This window comes from Myxocyprinus asiaticus, chromosome 21 (genome assembly GCF_019703515.2).
Source record: "Myxocyprinus asiaticus isolate MX2 ecotype Aquarium Trade chromosome 21, UBuf_Myxa_2, whole genome shotgun sequence".
NCBI lineage: Eukaryota > Metazoa > Chordata > Actinopteri > Cypriniformes > Catostomidae > Myxocyprinus > Myxocyprinus asiaticus.
The window spans coordinates 2,844,764-2,869,534 of NC_059364.1; the positions used below are offsets into that span (position 1 = coordinate 2,844,764).

The 24,771-nt window shown below is 36.0% G+C and overlaps 2 protein-coding genes across 5 annotated transcripts in view; both read left to right on the top strand.

The window, feature by feature from the left end:
• lyst (lysosomal trafficking regulator) overlaps nt 1-5,073 on the top strand; it is a 121,495-nt gene extending 116,422 nt beyond the window's left edge. For all 4 annotated transcript variants that reach the window (XM_051647799.1, XM_051647800.1, XM_051647801.1 and 1 more), the window contains one exon: nt 2,518-5,073. In XM_051647799.1, coding sequence (XP_051503759.1) covers nt 2,518-2,656 — 139 coding nt within the window. In that variant the 3' untranslated portion in view covers nt 2,657-5,073. The remainder of the gene's footprint in view (nt 1-2,517) is intronic.
• A 2,500-nt stretch (nt 5,074-7,573) lies between these two features.
• On the top strand, nt 7,574-24,436 carry LOC127412004 (guanine nucleotide-binding protein G(I)/G(S)/G(O) subunit gamma-4). Its single transcript, XM_051648012.1, has 3 exons — nt 7,574-7,800; nt 10,607-10,714; nt 22,956-24,436. Exons 2-3 carry the CDS (start codon nt 10,616-10,618, stop codon nt 23,082-23,084), a joined length of 228 nt encoding a protein of 75 aa, XP_051503972.1. The 5' UTR covers nt 7,574-7,800; nt 10,607-10,615; the 3' UTR covers nt 23,085-24,436.
• Nucleotides 24,437-24,771: the final 335 nt, after the last annotated feature.

Below are 24,771 nucleotides of genomic sequence, written 5' to 3' on the forward strand. Positions count from 1 at the left end.
GGATTACTTTTTTAAGAGTCAATTACACAACACTGTATGTACGTATATATATATATATATATATATATATAATGCATTCAATGTCTATATAACATCAGCAGTGTTAATTTATTCACAGTACATATTTTGGTCTTTTTACGTAAATGTCCTTTAAAATTAGTCAGTATTTCATCATGCCATATTCATTAATATTAGTGGCATAAATGGCATATAATTATAGTCAAAACAAAAAAAAATATTTTAGTTGATGATAACGTGCAAAATGACAAAAAAAGTGCGTCAAACTTAAACAGACCAATCTTCAATTAAATATTCAATAATTTAGAAAAAAAATTATAAAAATGTTCTTAATTTAAACATGTATCAAACATAAAAAATACATGCAAACTGTTTCTGGTGAAAACCTGAGCTCCTGTAATAGCATATAATGAAAATTCTGAAGTAGGCTATTAGCTACTTATTAGAAGTTATCCTTGTGTATTCTTCGTGCTTTAGAGACTGTTATTAATTTCCCTTGATTAGCCAGGATATTGCATTGCGTGCAGTGTGTTTTTTAATTAAACGTATTTACAATGCACATTACGCAGCACATATTTTGACTAGTGCATCAATATGTTCAAGTTCACCTGTTCACTCGCTTCTTTGTCTATGCAGATTAAGTTGTAATATTACATGTATGTTGTGGAAATAGTGATTAATCTCATGTGTAAATAGGATTCATTTGAGTGAGGTAATTAACCCGTTTTAATACGTTCATTTTGCCGATGTTCAGCGTGTTTAACTCACGCAATTTAAGATGAGAAATCCCCAACATACTGGATTATTGGATTAGATGAAACCATATCTAATATCTTTTTCTATAAAAATATGTTTCTCTAGATGTTTATTCTTCTGTTCAGGGTTCCTGGGGTCCTTAATAAGTCTTAAAAAGTCTTAAATTCAGTTTTCAAAATTTAAGGCCATAAAAAGTCTTAAATATCTTAAATGATGTAACAAAAGTCTTAATTATCATTTAAAGAGGTCTTAAATTTAGGGACAGAAAAACAGGAATTGCAATAAGTCCAAATGTGATTATAAGTAAGCTGTGATTTAATTAAATAAATCTATAGTCTGTATGCGCTGCACGCTTCAAAGTGAAGACGCGGCACTGTTGCACGTTCTCCAAGCGCGCAGGGTGCTCCAGCGGTTTCAGAGCGGTTCACAATCAGTTACTGCTTATTTTTGTTTTATGACAATGTTTATTTTACAACGTGTATATAGCAATAACTTGTAGATGATTTTAAAAGTGCATATTTTATTTCCCTTATCAGTTTGAGTGAGCAACTGGGAGTACACTCATTTCAAAATAAGAGTCCCTGGTGTATTTTTGGCTTGTTTATAGTTCAAATATCTGCATTATGCACCAAAGTTTCTTTTTTTTTTTTCTGGTTATTATTGGAATAGAGTTGCCTCTGTGTCTTTGCCTATCATAGTAAAAAAAAAAAAAAATGCTAATAACGTTTTTAACACATTCAGTATATCAATTTATCAGTTATCTGCTTTCTTCCAACACATTATTGTATCAGCAAAATCCAATATCAGTCGACCGCTAATCCGTATGTGTTGATATATTGGTACGTAAAACAATTTTAATATGATCTCTGGTATGGACATACCATACTAATTTTATTTGTTCAAGTCTTAAAAAAAGCCTTAAATTTGATTTGAAAATCTGTGCAGTTTATATCTTGCACTGTTAATATCTTGATGTATTTTTCTTTTCTAATCATATTTTCATCATCAGTATGCTTTAATAAAATCATTTAATTATCGCCTGATGCGCTTTTTTCGTCTCATCTTTGTTATTGTTGACGAAATGAACTTCAGTGATTTCATTGACGAGATTAACACTGAACACTGTGTATTAAAGAGCATAAAACACCATTTAGAGTTTAGAATTCATGATTAGATACATAATTTGAAAGCTGAGATGCGGTTTTATCAAAAACGAGCGAAAACCCAAAACAGCCAAAAATCTCGTTTTTGATCAAATTTCACATTTTATGAAAAAAAAAAAAAAAAGGCCCATTGTGACTTCCGACTCATTTTGATAGGGCACGTCAAAAATCAGACAAGTTTAAATGATCAAATTTTAAATAATATCAAAGAAATACATTAATTTGTAGATGAGAATATAACCGTAAAATGTAACTTATAACCTGTCAAAAAAAAAAAAAAAAAACTTCTCAACTTTATTGGATAGTATTTTTTAAATATGTCCTGCACCACTTTTGAAATGTTTTTGTTTTGTTTTTTCACTACTGTAAAGTCTGCAAAGTGACGTCACTAGCGTTTAGATTTTCAACTAATAAATGATAGTTATTAAATTTCATACAATCTTTTTTTACATTGATAAATTGTATTAGTTGATTAGTTATCAACTGCCTTAATCTTGCATTTTCAATGTTTCTAATAACATAGTATTTCATCTGGTTACAAAGAATGTCCATATAAACCCCACCCCTAATTCTCTTTCAGTCTCACATTCTCGTGTGATGGGCATCACCTTTATACGGCGAACAGTGAGGGTACCGTCATCGCGTGGTGCCGACGGGACCAGCAGCGTATGAAGCTGCCCATGTTTTACTCTTTCCTCAGCAGCTACGCTGCAGGCTGATTCACACGCTGATGCCGCCCCCGTTACCTGCAATCCTCCACCGGACAGACGCCGTTAGTGAGCCTGCTGATCCAAGAAGAGGCGGAGCCAGCATGCACAAAGCCCCGCCCATAACATCACAGTCTCCACCCCCTGAAGTGTCATGGGATTTATAGCACTTTACGCTATAAGCTACTGTACCATAGAGAACGAGTGTTGCGTGTGTTTTTATATACATGCGATAAAAGCATGCGGGATGCAGGAAGTGCGCAGGCCTTTTTCCCCCGTATCATTTCACGTGTTATTTTTTTTGGTTTCGTATCATTTTGTGTTTTGTTCTGGGTTTTTGCATTTGACTGTGTGTTTTGTTCGAGTGTTGATTCATGTTGTAGTATTTGTTTAGATTTAGTGACGTTTGATTTTGAAAGCTGCTACAATCTGGTCCATCCAGACTCACCTTCTTTTTGTCTCGCCCACTTCCTCCGATGCTCCGATGTCTTAATCCTGAGAACAGAATTCCTGCTTATGAAGCTAAAATCTTCAGAACACTATTGTCTGTATTTCCACATTAATAATCCATGCAGCAGTGCAACATGTTTTTAAATGGGATATTTTCCCAGCGCTTTCTTCTTGGATGTCACATGACTACTCCAGATTTCCCTTAGAGCGGCAGGATCCCAGACTTCAGCATGCTCGCGTGAGAAACCGTTGCATGGGTGACATGCAGTTGAATGTTTGCACGTAACGCCTTGTTAAATTACGTTGAATTCCATCGCTTTTTTTTAACGTGTTGCCCAAACGTCCTGCTCGCTGACTATATGCTGAAATATTAATTCTCAAAGATGAAAGCGGTGCGAATTCTGCAGTTCTAAAATGCACTTCAGACATTTGGAGCGCTCTTATGCATCTGTAAGGGTATCTTATCTAAGTTATGTGCGCATTACACATGCAGTTGCTGTTTTTGCAGTATTTTCCTGAGGTGTCCATGCTAATATTAGTTTCTCCTCTATTTTTATCCAGACAACTGAATATCTGACCCATTAATTTAAGAGACAAACATCCCAGTTACCAGTCCAGAGTGTCTGTTTTGTTCTGTTCTATACTATACAATTCTGTTCTTTTCTATTCTATTCTGTTTCGTTCTGTTCTATAGTATTCCGTTACGTCCACATGAACACATTTCCTTTTGAAAACGCATTGATTTTCTAGATATTCCTCCACCGATAATGGAGCCTTTCGAAAACGTTCTCCATAACCGCACACTTTGGGGAAAAGATGATGTTAGGAAACTGAAAACGGTTTCAAACTTAAATGGATTAGTGTAGACGTGGCCTAAACTCAATTCTATACTGTTCTCTTCTATATTATTCTATTCTGCTCTGTTCTGTAGTATGTTTCGCATGTTGTGTTGACCACACTGTCAGGGTTATGTTTAATAAACCTGGTTTTATCATCTCACCCATAGTCCGCTAACATCAGAGGATTTTGTTATTTGGCCGAAATATACATTATTTGAAGATGTGACCTGAAATTATGGTATCATCACAAGGCAAGTGTATGTATGGTTTTCTGAAATTTGCAGTACTTGTGGTTACAGAAAAATAACCAATTTTTTTATTAGCGTACAAGGAAAAAAAAATGACATCTCCCGTCCTTTCAGATACTTTTTAAGTCTTAAGTGTCAGCCAGTCTTAAATTTGGAGGGAAAATAATGTTTAATCTGAGGAAATGTGCATACACCGCTTTAACACATTCCAGGAGTGTTCTTTGCCTGTTGTATTTTCTTTCTGTATTTGTGGTTTGTCTTACACATTAGCATTAGTCTTAAATTACAACTAACTTAACTACCTTGTCTTTCATTTTAGCAACATGTTTACCAGAAAGGGAATACTTTCACCTTTTCCTCAACTACCGTCACTACTTTTTTGTTCTTTTGCATTATTCTCAAAAATGTCAAACGTGTGTTTCACTTTATTTACATTAAGTTCAATGTCAGTGCAAATCCATAAAGCCAGCACTTCAATGACAAGTACATCTCCTCCTAAGTTATTTGCTTTGACTGTTTTTGTTTTACATTGTCTATGTATAGAATCTATTTTCCATGCTTGCATCACACATGTATCTCTTATTATTGTGCACAGTATTGTCATGTTTGAACCGAGCAGTTCCCTCAGAAAGAGACTCAAGTTACTGTGTGTTGTGTCATTGTGTGAGTTGTTGACTGCAAAAATAGGTGAGTTTGTTTGACAAAACTATCACAAAGTGGTTTGCCATTATTGTTATCGGTTTATTTAATTAACAGTGGTTTATGTAATTTAAGATTGAGATTTTCACCAAACCCTGGCTGCGACAATTATTTCCTATTTTTTGTATTTATGAAATATGTAATAAAATGTGACCTATATATATTATGAATATAAATATTCTTGAACAATTTTGATCTGATTTGTTGAACCTTTTTCTTCTCTAGAGATGCTTTATAAAACTAGGCAAAAATGCTTCAGAAGGCTAAACAGATCCACACCTGCTATTGAAATATCTATTCTGTTGTTCTATCGCATACTATTATGATCTATTATACAGTATACTGTACTCTTCTGTTCCATACTGTTCTGTTCAAGTCTACGCTATTCTAAACTGTTCTATATTATACTCTTCTGTTTGTCTATTCCATAATGTTCTGTTGGAGTCTACATTATTCTATACTGTTCTATACTATCCTCTTCTGTTCATCTATACTATTATATTGTGTAGTTCTATTCTAGACTATACTAACCTGTTCTATACTATATTCTTCTGTTCTTTTATACTGTTCTGTAGTAGTCTACACTTCTATTATATACTGTACTCTTCTGTTTGTCTATTCTATTAATATACTGTTCTGTTCTAGTCTATACTGTTCTGTTCTTTTGTTTGTCTACAACCCCTATTCTGAAAAAGTTGGGACAGTATGAAAAATGCTAATAAAAACAAAAAGGAGTGATTTGTAAATTCTATTCACAATTTGCTATATTGAAAGCACTACAACTAAACATTATATGATGTTTTACCTTGTGAATTTCATAGTTTTTTTTTAATGTACAGTCATTTCGAATCAGATAATTGCAACACGCTCCAAAAAAGTTGAGACGGGCAATTTAAAATTAATAACAATTTGACGAGTTAAAATAAGGTGATGTGAAACAGGTGAGGCAATCGTGTCATAGTATATAAGGAGCCTCCAAAAACAGCCTAGTCCTTCAAGAGCAAGGATCATTCGAGACTTGTCAATTTGCCAACAGATGCTTCAGCAAATAATCCGGCACTTTGAGAACAATGTTCCCCAAAGACAAATTGGAAGGATTTTGGGCATTTCACCCTCTACAGGGCACAATATAGTTAAAAGATTCAAGGAATCTGGTCAATTCTCAGTGCGTAAAGGGTAAGACGAAAACCACTTCTGAATGCCCGTGATCTCTGATCCCTCAGACGTCACTGTCTTAAAAAACATCATTCATCTGTAACGGATATCATGATGTATGAACATGGGCTTGGGATTACTTTAGTAAACCTTTGTTAGTCAACACCACTCACCGCTGCATCCACAGATGCAAGTTAAGACTTTACTATGTAAAGGAGAAGCCATACATCATCACTGTCCAGAAGCACTGCCGACTTCTCTGGGGTCGGTCTCATCTTAGATGGAAAGTAGAACAGTGGAACTGTGTTTTTTGGTCCGATGAGTCCACATTTCAAATAGTTTTTGAAAAACACAGCCTCAGTGTTCTCCGTGCCAAAGAGGAAAAGGACCATCCAAGCTGTTATCAGCATCAGGTCCAAAAGCCAGTGTCTGTATGGGCCAGGGGTGTGCCAGTGCCCATGGCATGGGTAACTCGCATAACTTACATTCATATAGCGCTTTTCTGACACTACACTCAAAGCACTTTACACAGTGAACAGGGGACTCTCCTCAACCACCACCAGTGTGCAGCATCCACCTGGATGGTGCGACGGCAGCCATAGTGCGCCAGTACGCTCACAACACACCAGCTATTGGTGGAGAGGGGAGAGTGGAGTGATAGAGCCAATTAATGGATGGGGATTATTAGGAAGCCATGATTGATAGGGGTTGGCCAGGACACTAGGGAGAAGTGTCCTGGGATTTTTAAAGACCACAGAGAGTAACAGTGACACCTCGGTTTAACGTCTCATCCGAAGGACGGTGCCTTTTAACAGTATAGTGTCCCCATCACATCTGTGAGGGCACCATTAATGTAGACAGATATGTAAACATTTTGGAGCAACATATACTGCCATCCAGCACTGTCTTTTCCAGGGACGTCCCGGAGTTTTCAGCAGGACAACTTCAAACCACATACTGGCCGAATAAGCAGAGAGTGCGGGTGCTAGACTGGCCTGCCAGCAGTCCCGACCATTTCCAGTTGAGAATGTGTGGTGCATTATTAAGCACCATCCGGCAACGAAGACCCCGTACAATTGAAGACCTGCACTTTCTAAACTGAATCTTATGTCTTCAGTGCCTAAATGCTTAATACGTGTTATCAGAAGAAATGGTGATGTTTCACAGTGGTAAACACTCGACTCTCCCAACTTTTTGGGAGTGTGATGCAATCATCTGATTTGAAATTACAGTACATAAAAAATAAATAAATATGAAATTCACAAGGTAAAACATCATATAATGTTTAGTTGTAGTGCTTTCAATATAGCAAAGGGTGAATAGAATTTACAAATCACTCCTTTTTGCTTTTATTAGCATTTTTCATACTGTCCCAACATTTTTGGAATTGGGGGTTGTATAATAAATAAATAAATAAATCTATTAAATCCTCCAATAATTCTGCTTAATGAGAGCACAGGGTTCTCCAGCTCGCCACACTCCGCATCCATCGGGCTTCTTAAAGGCACCACTTCATCCTTCAGGGTTTGTGCGTCACGTCGAGGTTCCCCCTCACATCTGGGAAGACGCTAATCAACTGAGAGAGCATCAATGCACACGGTGCGAACCGGGGAAATACTCGACGTTTAGCGCGTTCGGCGAACCTGCGGGAGTGGACGGTGACTAGGAGCTGCGGGGTTTTCCTCATCGCTTTCCAGTCCTCATTTGGGTGGAGTCGACCCCGTTTTTTCTGATACACTGAAGTCTGACCATTGGCACAATTAAGGTGGGTGTTATTATTCTGCATCGCTTCATCATTGATTTGGCAAATTAGGTGCAATTGTAAGAAACGAGCCTTTCTGTCATATATGATGCTGGCACGCTGTTGCATATTTATAGGGATGTCTTTTATCGCATTTCTATGAATTTAAGATGTGGTTTATGGAAAATGCGCAATGATGGCTTATTACTAGAGCAGCTGCTGTCGAATAGAAGTATGCTCTGGCTGTAGATTCAGACCGCAGGGATGATGGAGAGATGGATGGGTGGTTTGGGAAGGTTTGGGAATGCTGGAATGACCAGAGGCGCAGCAGGAGAGCGAAAGATGGACGCACACTGAACGCGCTCTGCTGTCATGGGCGTTGGATTCCAAGGGCTGGAATAGTGTTCAGTAGGAATTGCATGCAGGGTTAAAAGTGTAGGATAAGTGATGGCCTAATGGATGAATATATATAACGACTCTCGTGTGTTTTGCTTATGCTAGATTTTGTGAATCACAGCATGTGTACAATAGCCTTGCATATATGGGTTAAACAGTATCACAATAAAAGGCTTACATATTAGGTTTAAATGCATTTCTGTAATGCTGAATGCATTATTAGTATTATTATTTTATGAACTGTGAAACAAAGTATGTGTCACTGGGATTCCCCCAAATGTCCCAGTGAAATGGTTGTATTTTTGGCATTATACAGTGCACATCCTCATGACCATGATGGTTTAGTTATCATTTATTTAATTACTCCCATTGTGTTAAGATTTACAGTATGGAGAATGTCAACTCTCTATACTACAACACTGAAATAATTAGATGTGTTTGAAAGATTTTAGGGTTTGTGTGAGTAAATATGGCAACTTCTTGTCTGTTGACCATGTACAGTATGAGTAAATGTATACAATAAATAGTTTATAAATCAATTGAAAGAAGGATTATGATACAGAATAATCATAGCTCATTTCATAACCTTCCATAAATAATGTATGATGAGACACAAAGCCTTCAGAGGGATTACATGGAGACTTAGGTCACCATTACAAGAAATAATAGTATCAAATGGTAGTAAATAATGACCATTTTCATGTACCATAATATTTACATACTCCGAGATTGGAATTTTTACATGGCTTTTGTACTTTTTGTTAGTGTAGGAACCCATTTTACCATCTGCTGTTTGTTCACAATGACAGACTTGGAAAGAAACTTTTGAGTCTGAATGATGTGTGATTGTGACAGTCGTGCTATAAAAGAGATACAAGTAAACGACTAAAGACCCCGTTAATTTAAAATTGCCGTTTTGTGGTGTTTAGTCCGTATCTTTTAGCTGTGAGGTCACAGTTTAGTCCTAAAAGTTGACAAAATAAACGTTTAACAGATATACACATTTTAACACATTATTTGTGTCCCAAATAAAACACTGTGCGCTCGGCAATCTAGTGTTTGAATTTCCAAAGTGTAGTATCGTCTCAAATGGAACACTTAACAGTTTTTTTACTACATGAAAGCATTTGCCGTTTAACAGCTGGCCTAAGTGACGTTTCAAACGCACGCGATGTGTTGCCACTAGCTTTAGCGTGCTAGCCAACCTCAGTCAAATGCTTATATCTCAAATAATGTACATATTCACACATGTGTGGGTTGATGGTAAAGCATTCAAAACACATTTGTAAGGTGCTGTATTTACAGACGTTTCACTAGTTGCCACATTTACCATTAATTACTATTGTTTTGTTAGGCCAGCATCGCAGCGAGGTAACTCCGCCCCTTTCACTACATAGGGCGAGCCGCAAGCGCGGGGTGCATGAAGTGTCCAACGCTATTTTCGGTTGAAGAAGCACATCATCTGGGTACTCATAATACACTTCCTTCCATTTTCAGTGTGAACATAAAACTCGAACTACTTTAACTAGAAAATGGTGTAAAATAATGCAGAAGTGAAAATGCACCAAACATTTTGATGACTCGTCTTTTATGAAGGGGCATGTACAGATTTTTGTCCAATCGAAAGCTCTCTAGAATGAGAATGTCCCTCCGCCTAATACCATCTGCCTCTGACTAGCAATAGTAAATTTGAAACATAACGTATTTTGGCTATATGCAACGCATAATTTAAAATCATTTAAACCAACTGATCTCAGTTCAGGAGACTCTGGGCTGTCAGTAAAGGGTTAAACTTTTGAAGTACAGAGTCAAGTGACAAAACAACATGGCGCTGATCACAGCGGAGTTTGTCTTTGGGAAAAATGCCATCAAAACTACATCTGGTAAGAAACCTCATTAAGTTTTTACACTGAAACTTGTTTGAGTCAAAAGATTAGAGTCTCTAGCTTCATCCGATATGCCATTTTTTAAATTTGAGCGATTTATAGTGAAACGCCACGCTGCAGTGCAATAGCACATTTTTTTCATTACGAATCCTATATTTACTGTGCATTATCACATTGAGAATCAAGGAGTTCATCCAAAAGCTGAAAAATGTTGCTTTATATGAAAAGATGAAAATTAGGTGCATATCAAACTGTTCTGAGACCAGTGCAGACAGACAGCACATAATCCTGGAAACATAATAAACAATTTGATTAAAAAAAAATACATTAAAAAAAATCTGACTTTCTGTAGCTTGGTGTTATTTAAAATTTCACAACTTATTCCTGCTTTCCACATATGTTGCCATACATTTTTAGGAAAACTATTTTCTCAAGCCATTTCACAGGGTCTTTAATGAAAACATTTTCATGCTCTTTACACTCCTGAGCTCACAGACTCCACTATCAGCATGTCTTGACCTGACGTATGTCCTCTCATCTGTGTACAGGAAACAATCATGAAGGACGGAATGGCTAATAACAGCACCGCCAGCATCTCACAGGCCCGAAAAGCTGTGGAGCAACTCAAGATGGAGGCCTGTATGGACAGGATAAAGGTGTGTGTGTTGTGTATGTTGTCTTAAAGTCAATGTAAAAACTTTTCCCTTTCCTTTTCCATTTATTAGACACAGAGACCACTTTTCACCATTCAATCAATACCAGATGAATAAATTCAAATCCCGCCTTACATTTCTCCCAGTTGAATGCCCTGTTTCACTCTAAAATATGTCTCAAGGGCCTGTTTGGCTTGACAAACGTACTGTTATTCTACTAACTTTATTTAGGGTTTTTTCAAAATCCCTAAACCGAGACTAACAATTCTAACACTAATTCCTCCTAGAGATTTTAAGCTATATCCACTAATCTTGGTACAGACCTTCAGACTGTTCTGAAATAGTGTACTATATATTTTCTAAATGATCAGACTTACGGTTTTTGCACAGCAGATGATCAGTTTTCAGGAAAATACCATAGACTTAGATTGACGGAATGTTCAAATGGGCCAACGGAATGCTCGTTAATTTAAACACCCATCTGTCAAAAATTCAAATGTAAACAAACCTAGAAAAGGCCACGTCCACACTAATACGTTTTCGTTTTAAAAACGCATATTTTTCTCTAAGTTTTGGCCAGCGAAAATTGAGCTTTTTTTTTTTCCCAATGTGCTTTTAAGTCCTCGTGGTCATGCAGTGATTCGCCTCAGTCCGGGTGGCGGAGGACGAATCCCAGTTGCCTCCGTGTCTGAGATCGTCAGATATTTTATCACGTGGCTTGTTGAGTGTGTTGCTATGGAGACATAGCACGTGTGGAGGCTTCACGCCACTCACCGCGGCATCCACGCTCAACTCACCACGCGCCCCACAGAGAATGAACCACATTATAGCAATCACGAGGAGGTTACCCCATGTGACTCTACCCTCCCTAGCAACCGGGCCAATTTGGTTGCTTAGGAGACCTGGCTGGAGTCACTCAGCACACCCTGAGATTCGAACTAGCGAACTCCAGGGGTGGTAGCCAGCGTCTTTACCACTGAGCTACCCAGGCCCCCCGAAAATGGAGCTTTTCGAAAATGTTCTCCCAAGTGGATACATTTGAAAAAGCTATCTTTGCATGTATTGTGGACAGGGAAAATGGAGATATCTGAAAAACTATGATGTATTTGTTGTCATGTGACAGTCTTGGGATCCATTTAACCCAAAACAATGTTGTAGCGACTGAAGTTTACTCTGAATTGTTGTTCGGCGGTGGAAAAATTGCATTTATGACCGTACACAGAATGCAGTTTTTTGCAGGCGCAGTAAGGGGATTTAAAAGTATTCATATGTTTCAGTGTGGATGAGAAACTTTTGGAAAATGCTTGAAAACAGCAGTGTGGACGGAGACCATTTCGAAGACGAAAATGCTGTTTTTAAATGAATTCAGATTCAAAGTGGATGTAGCCTAAGTTTCAGACTATCTAGATAGGTCAAGTTTGTCGAGCTAGCTATCTAGTTACAATTCATATTTCATATTATGTCATCACATATCATGAAATCATAGTTCTCTTTAAAGTTTTAAACTCTGGTGATGTTTGTCAGGCAAGTGTAATGACATCACTTAGTTATCTGCACTAATGTGCACATTTAGAAAGCCCAGAAGACTGGAGCTGTTTTAAAGAAGCTTAATGTGGCTATTAGCTGTAGTTACGCAGTGGCTTGGCTGAGGATCTCTACTGTAAACCCCTGGGACAAGAAATGGGTAGCAACAGAGATAGAACGAGTGTTTAGAGGAGCACAGTCTCAGCTGTGCCCATTTACTAGAGTAGAAAGATGGATTGGGCGATTCTACAGCAGTTTCTCATCCACACCCCTTACAGTGTGTGCGATACGATCATTGTGCAGATGGCAAATATTTTCTGAATGAGATCAGATATCACTTCTGATTTATATCTGCCATGTATACACTTGGAACTACAACCCCAATTCTGACAAAGTTGGGACAGTATGAAAAATGCTAATAAAAACAAAAAGGAGTGATTTGTAAATTATATTCACCCTTTGTTATATTGAAAGCACTACAACTAAACATTATATGATGTTTTCCCTTGTGAATTTCATTGTTTTTTTTAATGTATGGTCATTTCGAATCAGATAATTGCAACTTTTAATTGCAATTGATTCTTTATTGATCCCCAAAGTGAAATTTGCCAAAAACATTTTCCTTCCACATGTATAAAAAGTGCTTGGTAGATTTCTTCTGAAATGAAATCCATTACTGATTACAAATCACACAACTTTAATTGTAATCTGTAATGTAATCTTTTAGATTACACTTTCGGTCATCTAATCCGATTACTTTTGGATTACTCATTGCATATTTTCATGAAAAGTACCAGTTGGCACTCATTTCGTTAAACATTAGTAAAACATACACTGATCAGCAACAACATTAAAACCACCTGCCTAATATTGTGTATGTCCCCCTCGTGCCACCAAAACAGCGCCAACCCGCATTTCAGAACAGCATTCAGAGATGATATTCTTCTCACCACAATTGTACAGAGTTGTTATCTGAGTTACCGTAGACTTTTTCAGTTCAAACCAGTCTGGCCATTCTCTGTTGACCGCTCTCATCAACAAGGTGTTTCAGTCCACAAAATGTGAACATTAACTGAAGCTCCTGACCCGTATCTGCATGATTTTATGCACTGCTGCCACACGATTGGCTGATTAGATAATCGCATGGATGATTGTTGGTGTCAGACGGGCTGGTTTGAGTATTTCTGTAACTGCTGATCTCCTGGGATTTTCACACACAACAGTCTCTAGAGTTTACTCAGAATGGGTTGGCACTGTTTTGGCGGCACAAGCGGGACCTTCACAATATTAGGCAGATGGTTTTAATGTTGTGGCTGATCGGTGTATATATACAGTACCAAGAAAAATAAGTGAACCCTTGGATTTTAATAACTGATCCTCCTTTGGCAGCAATATCCTCAACCAAGTGTTTCGGTACCTGCGGATTAGACCTACACAACGTTCAGAAGGAATTTTGGACCATTCTTCCTTACAGAACTGCTTCAGCTCAGCCATATTCTTAGGATATCTGGTGTGAACGGCTCTCTTGAGGTCATTCCACAGCATCTCTATTGGGTTAAGGTCTGGGCTCTGACTGGGACACTCCAAAAGGTGGATTTTCTTTTTTTGAAACCATTCTGTAGTGGATTTACTTCAATGTTTAGGGTCATTGTCCTGCTGCATCACTCAACTTCTACTGAGCTTCAGCTGGCACAGAGACACCCTAACATTATAGTGTAGGATATCTTGATACACTCTACAATTCATTTTTCCCTCGATGATGGCAAGCGGTCCAGGCCCGAAACAGCAAAGCAGCCCCAAATCATGATGCTCCCTCCACCGTACTTCACCGTTGGGATGATGTTTTCATGTTGGTATGCGGTACCCTTTTTATATCATACTGCGTGTTCTTCCCAAATAATTCAACCTTAGTTTCATCAGTCCACAAAACATTTTCCCAGTAGCATTGTGGAGTGTCAAGGTGGTCTTTGGCCAACTTAAGGCGTGCAGCAATGTTTTTGTTGTACAGCAGCGGCTTCCTTCATGATGTCCTGCCATGAACACCATACCTGTTTAATGTTTTCCGTATAGAAGACTCATGAACAGAGATGTTAACCAGTTCCAATGATTCCTTCAAGTCTTTAGCTGTCACTCTAGGGTTCTTTTTACCTCACTGAGCATTCTGCGGCATACCCTTTGAGTCATCTTGTCTGGACGGCCACTTCTAGGGAGAGTACCCACAGTACTAAATTTGTCTAACTGTGGACAGATGAATATCTAAGCTCATTGAGATAAATTTGTAACCCTTTCTAGCTTCATGCAAAGCAACAATTCTTGATCGTAGATCTTCTGCGATCTCTGTTTTGCGAGGCATAGTCCACGTCATCAGATGCTTCTTGAAAATAGCAAACTCAAAATGTTTGAGTGCTTTTTATAAGTCAAAGTAGCTCTTAGGAGCATAAACGGTAAATTAAGCACTAGTTATTGCTGTTGGCTTATTGGTAATGTAATCATGATTGTAATTATATAATCCATAAGAAGTAACTGTAATCAGATTAGGCACATTATAAAATGTAATATATTCAATTGCAGGTATTTTTGTAATCTGATTACATAATCTGTTACTACCCAAACTGTCTATAAATAACCTTACAGTACATTGCTGCTATTAATATTCAGCTGATATTTGGGTCAGTGTTGTAGAAGTTGTTCAAAAATACATTATGAATGCAATTACTTGAATGCACCTCTTCTCTGATGAACATGTTCTCATTCAATGAGTTCAAAGTCATTTTGAATTTATTTATTTATTTATTTACATTTTGGTCAGCCACGTGACATTTTTAAAGTCATTTAATCTTGTTTTTTTTTTTATTTTATTTTTTTTTTTTGGTCAGCTACATGACATTTTTAAAGTAATTTAATCTCTATTTATTTATTTATTTATTTATTTATATTTTTTTACATTTTGGTCAGCCACATGACATTTTTAAAGTCATTTAATTTTTTTTATTTTTATTTTTTTATTTTTTTATTTTTTTATTTATTTATTTATTGATTTTGGTCAGCCACATGACATTTTTTAAAGTCATTTAATCTTTTTTTTATTATTTATTTATTTATTTATTTATTTATTTATTTATTTTTCTATTTTGGTCAGCCACATGACATTTTTAAAGTCATTTAATTTTTTTTATTTTTATTTTTTTATTTATTGATTTTTTAATTTTTTTATTTATTTATTTTGGTCAGCCACATGACATTTTTTAAAGTCATTTAATCTTTTTTTTATTATTTATTTATTTATTTATTTTTCCATTTTGGTCAGCCACATGACATTTTTAAAGTCATTTAATCTTTTTTTATTTAATTTTTTATTTTATTTTTTTATTTTGGTCAGCCACATGACGTTTTTAAAGTCATTTAATTTTTTTTATTTTTATTTTTTTATTTATTGATTTTTTAATTTTTTTATTTATTTATTTTGGTCAGCCACATGACATTTTTTAAAGTCATTTAATCTTTTTTTTATTATTTATTTATTTATTTATTTATTTTTCCATTTTGGTCAGCCACATGACATTTTTAAAGTCATTTAATCTTTTTTTATTTAATTTTTTATTTTATTTTTTATTTTGGTCAGCCACATGACATTTTTAAAGTCATTTAATCTTTTTTTTTATTTATTTATTTCATTTATTTATTTATTTATTTTAGAAAATGCTATAAAATATTTTTCAAAAATATATGAAACCAAATTAGACACAAAGATTACATTTCTACGAACTTGACTTGTGTGTTTTAAATGACATTTTTAAAAGATTTCTAATTTTTATCACCTCAGACAACTTTATTTGTCAATTACCCGTGCAACAAGAAAAGTAAGGCAGGACTTTCTTGTGTAGTGAATTAACATTTAGATTCTATTTACTTGTGGATCTCAAAGCGAACACAGAGTAGAAATCTCATTCTTATCATCTGATTGCTGTGCTGTGTGTCATGCGTTTATTGAGTCGTGCCTTGCGGCCTCAGAGCTCAAACTTTCTCACAGTCCCCTTCTCATTCAACAACATAAATCTCGTTTTTATCATTGTGTCAAGAGAAGACAAAAAAACAATAGGATTAGCGGAGCTTCTGTTAGCTTCATGAGGTCATATTCTGATGATCTTCCATTATACAACGTTGTTGTTTTGCAGGAAGTCAATTTTGATGGTGAAGTATGGTTAATTGTCTGCTCATTTGTGCTTTGCAGGCGTATTTGTACTAGATTTTGAACATTTGATTCATAGGAGTTCAATGAGGAAACAAAAGAGGAGAGATGGATTACTCCCTGAAAGATATCACTGAAATAACTGCCCTGAGATATCACACCGATCACTGTGACAGTTATAAACTCTGATAAAAAGGACATATTTGTTCTGTAGCCAATCAGATGGCATCTGAGGCGCTTTCTGCCTGTCAATCATTTTGCGTGTCTAATAGTGTTGTAGTTGCAGCAAATTACTGAGGTTAATGTCATATTCTGATTTATATTTGGTCATTGGGTGCTATTTCACTACTGTTGTGTTTGACAATGTGGGAACATGCTTTGTGTCGGTCTCAGCGGTATCAGTGCGGTGTTTTGGAAATAGGGGGCGTGGCTAAATCAACGGCTCAGTCTTGTGGATGTTAGAACGGATAAAATCACTTACAGCACCTTTAAATAAACGAGATTTTTATATTTTCTGAAGAAAATGTGAGTGGTGTTTGCATGTGCAAGACTCACCACCATGATGCTAGGGTGTTCTGGGTGATTTTCAGGGCGTTGCTATGTGGTTGCTAAGGTGTTCTGGGTGCTTCATTTGTATGTTGCTGTAAGAGTCCACCCCCAAGTCTTTTTGAGATATAATTCGAGTCTCTCATTTAATGGGATTTTTCACCTTTTTTATCATCCACCAGGTGGTTGGTCTGATCACTTAAAAAAGTAACAGTATGTCCATAGCACAAGTGTAAAAGTGTAAAATAGTTATGTTTTATATTTATTTATATTTTAATTATTTTAATATTTGTTTTATTGTGTTATTATTATTATTTTACATTTTTTTTGTGTTAAAAAAAAATAAAATAAAAATAAAAATATTGGCCATATCAGTAATTGACCAAAACATTAAAAGTCATTTATATTTTCAAGATTTTTATATTTGTTTTAATTTATTATTTATTTTATTTCTGAAGTAAAAAAAAAAAAATTTTTTAAACTGGCTTAACAATATTTTTAATATCAGTCATATCATTTATTGACCAAAACATAAAACTTATTATGATATTTGTTTATTTTATTAATATTTTTATATTAAAAAATCATATAATTGCTTTATATATTATTATAAAAAACACATACGGGTAAAACATTATTTATAATAATGTCCATATCATTTATTGACCAAAACATAAAGGTTGTTGTCATGTTTGTTTGTTTTATTATATATATATGTATATATTGTATTTTATTATTTATTTTATTTTTGAAAAACAAAAAAACAGCTAACATAATATTTATAATATAAGCCTTATCATTAATTGACCAAAACATAAAACTTATTATGATATTTGTTTATTTTATTAATATTTTTATATTAAAAAATCATATAATTGCTTTATATATTATTATAAAAAACACACATGGGTAAAACATTATTTATAATAATGTCCATATCATTTATTGACCAAAACATACAAATAGTTGTCATGTATGTTTATTTTATTTATTTTTATATTGATCTTATTTTATATTTATTTATATTTTTTAAAAAAGCAGGCAACACATTATTTATAATATGAGCACTTAAAAAAAGTAATAGCATGTTCGTAGCACAAGTGAGCTATGCATAGAAGTTTAATACTTAAGATTAGAGATTTGAAAATCCTTAACCCTAAAAATGAGCAATAATAATTGTGATGTGTTTCCCTAGAATAGAGGCTGTAAGTTAAAGTCAGTAGACACAGACACCAATAAAGGGAACGTGTCCTCAGTGTAATTAGGGATTCCTCTGCAGTGTAATGGCCAGTTAGACTGAAGGATCATCACTTTCATTAATTCCTCAATCACACAGTGTAATGTGATATGTGTTAATTAGCAGAGCTTCTTCATCAGTGGCTTATGGGCTGTAATTACAGACTCGCCAGTAAACCCACAGCAGTTGCACGGGCTCATGGGTCTCTTCTCTGTGGAATTCTCCAGTAGTCCACAAGGGTTCATTTACAGCACTATTACTGCTTAAACTTGCTCTTTGTGGGTTTCCATTGTCGATTTTGAACTGTAAACCATCTACGTACTGTTTTCCCTTATAAAACATTCTGTGGTGGTACCATGGATCAGTGATGGAGATTAAGGGATTAGTGTTCCCTCTCACTCCAAGTGCTAAATTAGACAGATGATGGGAAATGTAGTTTTTGTGTGTTTGTCAGTTAGTAGCATCTGGCTCTTGAGTGTCACACACATCACTGATGCACACTTCTCTCCCCCGAACAGCTGCGTCTCCCCTCCGGATCACATCTTACATGACAAACACATTACTCGACCGCTCTCTTTCAGAAACTGCACTCTGTGCATTAACATTCCACTTACAAACAAAACAATTATACAGGGTGACTTAAGCAAAATCACACAAGCAAAAGTGCACGATTGTGAGCATAATAACAGTTCTATAAACAAAGTGAATATAGAGCAACTTGCTTTTCAGACACACATTTTTTTGTACATTTTTGCTCCACTAATGCAAATAGTTCCAAACAAAACCAGAGTACAGTGTGTCACCAAGTGATGTAGAAAACTAACACAGACACGCGGAGTCTGTGTGAAACGTTCTTTGTAACACTAATTGTCCAATCAAACATTCTGCATTGAACATTTTTTTATATTATTTTATTTTATTTATATTTTATGTATAAATATCTAAAAAAAAATAGTTATTTTTATATTTATCTATTTTTTAAATATTTTTTATCGTTATTTATTATTACTATTTTATTTATGTATTTATTTATTATTTTTTGGTAAAAAAAATGGTTTAACATTATTTTTAATATCAGTCATATCAGTAATTGACCAAAATATAGATTTTGTTTTAATGTTTGTTTATTTTATTTATATATTCTTACTTTTTTGTATTTATTTTATTTTATTATTTTATTTTATTTTTAGAAGAAAAAAAACTCTATCATAATATTTATAATATCAGCCACATCAATAATTCACCAAAACATAAAACTAATTATCATATTTATTTTATTTATATATTTTTATATTTTTATATATGCTTTATTTTAAGAAAAAAAAAAAAACGGGCAAAACTTTATTTATAATATCGTCCATATCATTAATTGACCAAAACATAAAAATAGTTGTCATGTTTGTTTATTAAATTTTATTTATTTATTTTTATATTTAATTATTTAATTTAGTTTTGAAGAAAAAAAAAAAAGAAAAAAACAGGCAACATATTATTTGTAATATCAATCAAATCAGTAACTGACCAAAACATAAAACTAATTATCATATTTTTTTTATTTATTTATATTTGTTTTATTTTATTTATTTATTTTTTATTTCTGAAGAAAATTGTTTTTATTTATAATATATGCCATATCATTAATTGACAAAAATCCATATTATTAATTAACCAAAATATATTACATTTTATTTTTATATTTATTTAATTTTATTTTATTATTTATTTTAGTTTTGAAGGAAGAAAAAAAAAAAACAGGAAAACATTATTTATAATATCAGCCATATCAGTAATTGACCAAAACATAAAACTAATTATCATATTTGTTTATTTTATTAATATTTTCCATAATGTTTTTATATTTGTTTTATTTTTTAAGAGAAAAAACAAAACAAAACAAAAAACAGGCAAAACATCATTTTAATATAATTATTCTATAACTACATAATTAGTTGCAATGAACATCTTTTTTTGTTTTACTGCATGAAGTATGAAGTGTTCCTGAGGGAAAACTTTTAACAGACCTTTAAATATCAGAGAGAGGCCACGAGAATGAACTGCAGACATTTTACACCCGTTTCAGGCAGAAATTTAAGAAAGTAAGAGTAGGAAACAGTGAAGAATATAATAGACTATGATAAATGTCATGTTTTGGCATGTTAATGCAGCATGACATTTACAAACCAAAATTGTTGTCTCTCAAACTGTCTGTGTGGATAGACTCAATATTTATGTACGACACTGTGCTATTGTTATAAAGATGGAAACACTGTAAAAACATGACACAACATTGTAAGTTTCCATCTTAAAATTGTGAACTGTGGGCTGAGAAACATTTTATTTATTTATTAGAATTATATGCATAGATGGGTAGTTCACAATAAGACCAGGAACGAGAATTAAAGATGCTGTGAGCTATTTTTTTCATGGAAAGATTTGCAAAAAATGTTCCTACTTCCTGAAAGATATGAATGAAATAAGTGTTGTGAGATATCTCACCGGTCTCTGTGAAACTCTAGAAGCAGCAAACAAAAATGTGTCCGTGATCCACGGACAATGACGCTTTCTGTCTGTCAATTATTTTGCGCATTTTCCTAGTATTGTAGTTGCGAAATTATATATATATATATATAAATAAGCGAATTATTGAGGCATAATGGGTTTTTATGCCATGTTGTTCATAACAGTTGTCAGTTGAGGGCGCTATTTTACTACTGATGTTTTTAACAACCATTTTTTTGCTCTTAGTAAAGCTCATTTTGGTATCTTTGGAGTTCAGGTTTTGGAAAGAGGGGGCGTGGCTAATCCAACGGCTCAGTCTCGTGGAAGTAGAGCGGCAGAAATCGCTTACAGCACCTTTAAGAATGTAAACAGGGTCAGTTTTGACTTCAATTTGACTTTAAGCTGAAGTGTGCAATTTCTTTGCCAAAAATAAACATTGTTTTACAACATTGTTTTTGAATACATACATTCATCTGGCATTGGTCGAATTTACGGATAATCCCGCCCCAAATTCACACCATTGGTTGAGCCAATGTTGTTGTGTTGAGCTGAACTGGTCACTAAAAACAAACAGGAATGTTGAAAGTGCCATAGAGGGAATATCAGCCTACAGTACGAACGGTTTACTTATAATTAGCCGTGTTTCCACTATCGGGCCAAATGAGGGCATGCTAGTGCGTGCCAGGGCCAGCTGCTTTCTGACTGTCACTTCCGGAGCTTCAACGTGCCGCCTTGGGGCTTTCTCAGGTCCAATGTCCAATGGCCTTTAGCCTGTCGATTACCCTCAGGCCAAACAAGGCCAACTGAGGGGAGTGAGGTAGGGTCAATATCAGAGGCGGAGTTTCGCTGAACTTGCCAGGTTGTGTATCCAGCGGTACATGTTCAGGAATAATTACGGTTGCGGGTACAGTACAAATCCGTTAAAATGCACAATGGTGGGGGCCTGGGTAGCTCAGTGGTAAAAGACGCTGGCTACCACCCCTGGAGTTCGCTAGCTCGCTAGTTCGAATCTCAGGGCGTGCTGAGTGACTCCAGCCAGGTCTCCTAAGCAACTAAATTGGCCAGTTGCTAGGGAGGGTAGAGTCACATGGGGTAAAGTCCTCGTGGTCGCTATAATGTGGGGCGTTCTTGGTGAGGCGCGTGGTGAGTTGAGCGTGGTTGCCGCGGTGGATGGCGTGAAGCCTCCACACGCGCTATGTCTCCTTGGCAACGTGCTCAACAAGCCACGTGATAAGATGCGCGGGTTGACGGTCTCAGATGCGGAGGCAACTAGGATTCGTCCTCCGCCACCCAGACTGAGGCGAATCACTACGCGACCATGAGGACTTAAAAACACATTGGGAATTGGGCATTCCAAATCGGGAGAAAAAGGGGGGAAAAAAATGCACAGTGGACAAAGGGGTGCCCAGAAAAAGAAATTTCCATGGTTCGAGATCATGGACGGTGTACTGGGACATCGTCCCGCTGAAAGTGGAGACACAAGTCGGGACACTATGGCAGTTACATTCTGTGAGTTGTCAACGCTAAACTTATCTTGCTAGCTAACTAATATTTACAAACGATATTAACTCCATTCTATATAACTAGATAACATGATACCTCAGCTTGAGCTTCCGTCTTGCTTGTAAAATGGGCGGGGTGTGTGACGTTGGCTCCAGGACGGCGTGTTAAGGGCGGGTTTTAGGGCAACGCTGCGGGGCTATTGGCCCCATGGTGGGAACACAGACTGATTTTGGTCTCGAGGTCCAAAGCTATTGGCCCCAGCTGGCCTGTTGATAGCCCTGGCTCACACTGGCCCGATAGTGGAAAAGTGGCTATTGTTTCTGCACGTTAAGCTGGGATAGAAGAAAATATTTGAACATCAAAAACAAAGCAGTTCCTGTTTACAAATATTAGACTACAAAATGAATTGCCGCACAACAGTAAAGAAATGTTTTAAGAAAACAAAACTGTCTTTTGTTGTTGTAACATTCCTCCCACCACATAACCTCGTCAAGCTGTAAACTGCATGACTGGATTCTGTTAATGCTCGTTCAGATGACGAGGTCACATAAAGGTCAATGAACGCATGAAAAGACACATCTGGGGGAGGGTCACCAGCATGCACAAAGAAAGGCCATTTATATATTGATGGCAATTTCAGTGTTTTTTATTGTCTGAGTGCGTTTAGATTTTAGAGCAGTGCTTCTCAATCTGATTGTCGCCACAACTTGCTGTCGTTTATTCTAATTCTGACCTCATATTGACAGGTGTCCAAGGCTGCAGCGGATCTTATGGCATATTGTGACGCACATATACGAGAGGACCCGCTCATCGTGCCCGTTCCTGCGTCAGAAAACCCCTTCAGAGAGAAGAAGTTCTTCTGCACCATCCTCTGAGGTCGTGCTGCAGGTTCCACCGCGAGGTTTCCACATCCCTGGCTGCTGCCATTGAGCGCATTTGACTGCCAGCCGCATCTGTTGATGGTTCGACCCCTCCTGACGGCCTCTGGGGGGGTTTTGGGGGGGGTCGCTCAACTGGCAACCCAGTCAGAGCGTTTCATGTCTCGTTAAATAGGTTTGTTATTGCTTCGTGATTAGAGAAAAGCCTTTCTTACTGCTTCATGAGATGAGAGAATTTTGTCTTTTGTTTAGTTTCGCTTCTAGTTGAAACCCTGCCGAGTGGTCATTTTGTAATGTATTTAGACATTTTTATAAACTAGACACCTCTTGTTTGATGTACACTACCAGTCAAAACTTTGGACACACTGACTCAAATGTTTCCGTGATCTTTAAAACCTTAAATGCTTAAATTATTGAAACTAGTTTTCTGTACAAAAATGAACGCCAGCGCTTTAATTTCTTTAAATGTATGTGTTGGAGCGGATAGTGAAAGAAAAGCAGTCATCAAGTGTCCAGGATGAAGTTGAAATCTAGAATCTAAAGGCCAAAACATACTCTACGCAACTACATGAACGTAGATGCTTCCAGCTCGTTGCGTTCTGTAATGTGTCAGACTGCAATTCATAATGTTGCCACAAGGGGTGATATAAGATTAGTGTGATCTGTCCACTTTTATGGTGAATTTTCTCTTTCTCTTCAACTACTGTCACAGCGGAGAAACCGTTTGAAGAGTATATCGCTGAGCAAGTAAGTTAAAGTTGATATATTTATTAGGGCTGTCAATCGAATACATTTTTTTTTTTGTGAATTAAAGGAATATTCCGGGCTCATTACAAGTTAAGCTCAATCGACAGCATTTGTGACATAATGTTGATTGACTCATCCCTCCTTTAAATAAAGTACAAATCGAGGTTACAGTGAGGCACTTACAATGGAAGTCAATGGGGAAAATGGAAGTCAATGGGGCCAATTTTTGGAGAGTTTAAAGGCAGAAATATGAAGCTTATAATTGTATAAAAGCACATACATTAATTCTTCTGTTAATATTATATACTGTATAGTATTATTTGAGCTGTAAAATCATTCAAATCATTTTTACAGTCATTTTAGGGTTTTGGGGTTTGTTGACATTACATCATCATGGCAATCTTGTAATATTGGGTATAACTTTACACGGAAAAGGTTAGTAAGTGATTTTATGAGGGCTGGGTGGTATGTAAAAAATATTTTATTGATAATCACCTTAAAAAATATCACGATATCTGATTATCGATTATTTTTATTTATTTATTTAATAAATAAATAAATAAATACAATTTTCTCCCAATTTGGAATGCCCAATTCCCAATGTGCTTTTTAAGTCCTCGTGGTCGTGTAGTGATTCTCCTCAGTCCGGGTGGCGGAGGATGAATCCCAGCTGCCTCCACGTCTGAGATCGTCAACCTGCGCATCTTATCACGTGGCTTGTTGAGCACGTTGCCATGGAGACATAGCACGTGTGGAGGCTTCACGCCATCCACAGCGGCAATCACGCTAAACTCACCACACGCCCCACCGAGAATGAACCACATTATAGAGACCACGAGGAGGTTACCCCATGTGACTCTACCCTCCCTAGCAACCGGGCCAATTTGGTTGCTTAGGAGACCTGGCTGGAGTCACTCAGCACACCCTGGGATTCGAA

Bases quoted from the DNA above. Each gene is read 5' to 3' on its own strand.
- LOC127412004 (XM_051648012.1), top strand. From the start codon at position 10,616: ATGAAGGACGGAATGGCTAATAACAGCACCGCCAGCATCTCACAGGCC. The intron at 10,715-22,955 runs GTGTGTGTGTTG...TCATATTGACAG, and splicing joins CCTGTATGGACAGGATAAAG to GTGTCCAAGGCTGCAGCGGA.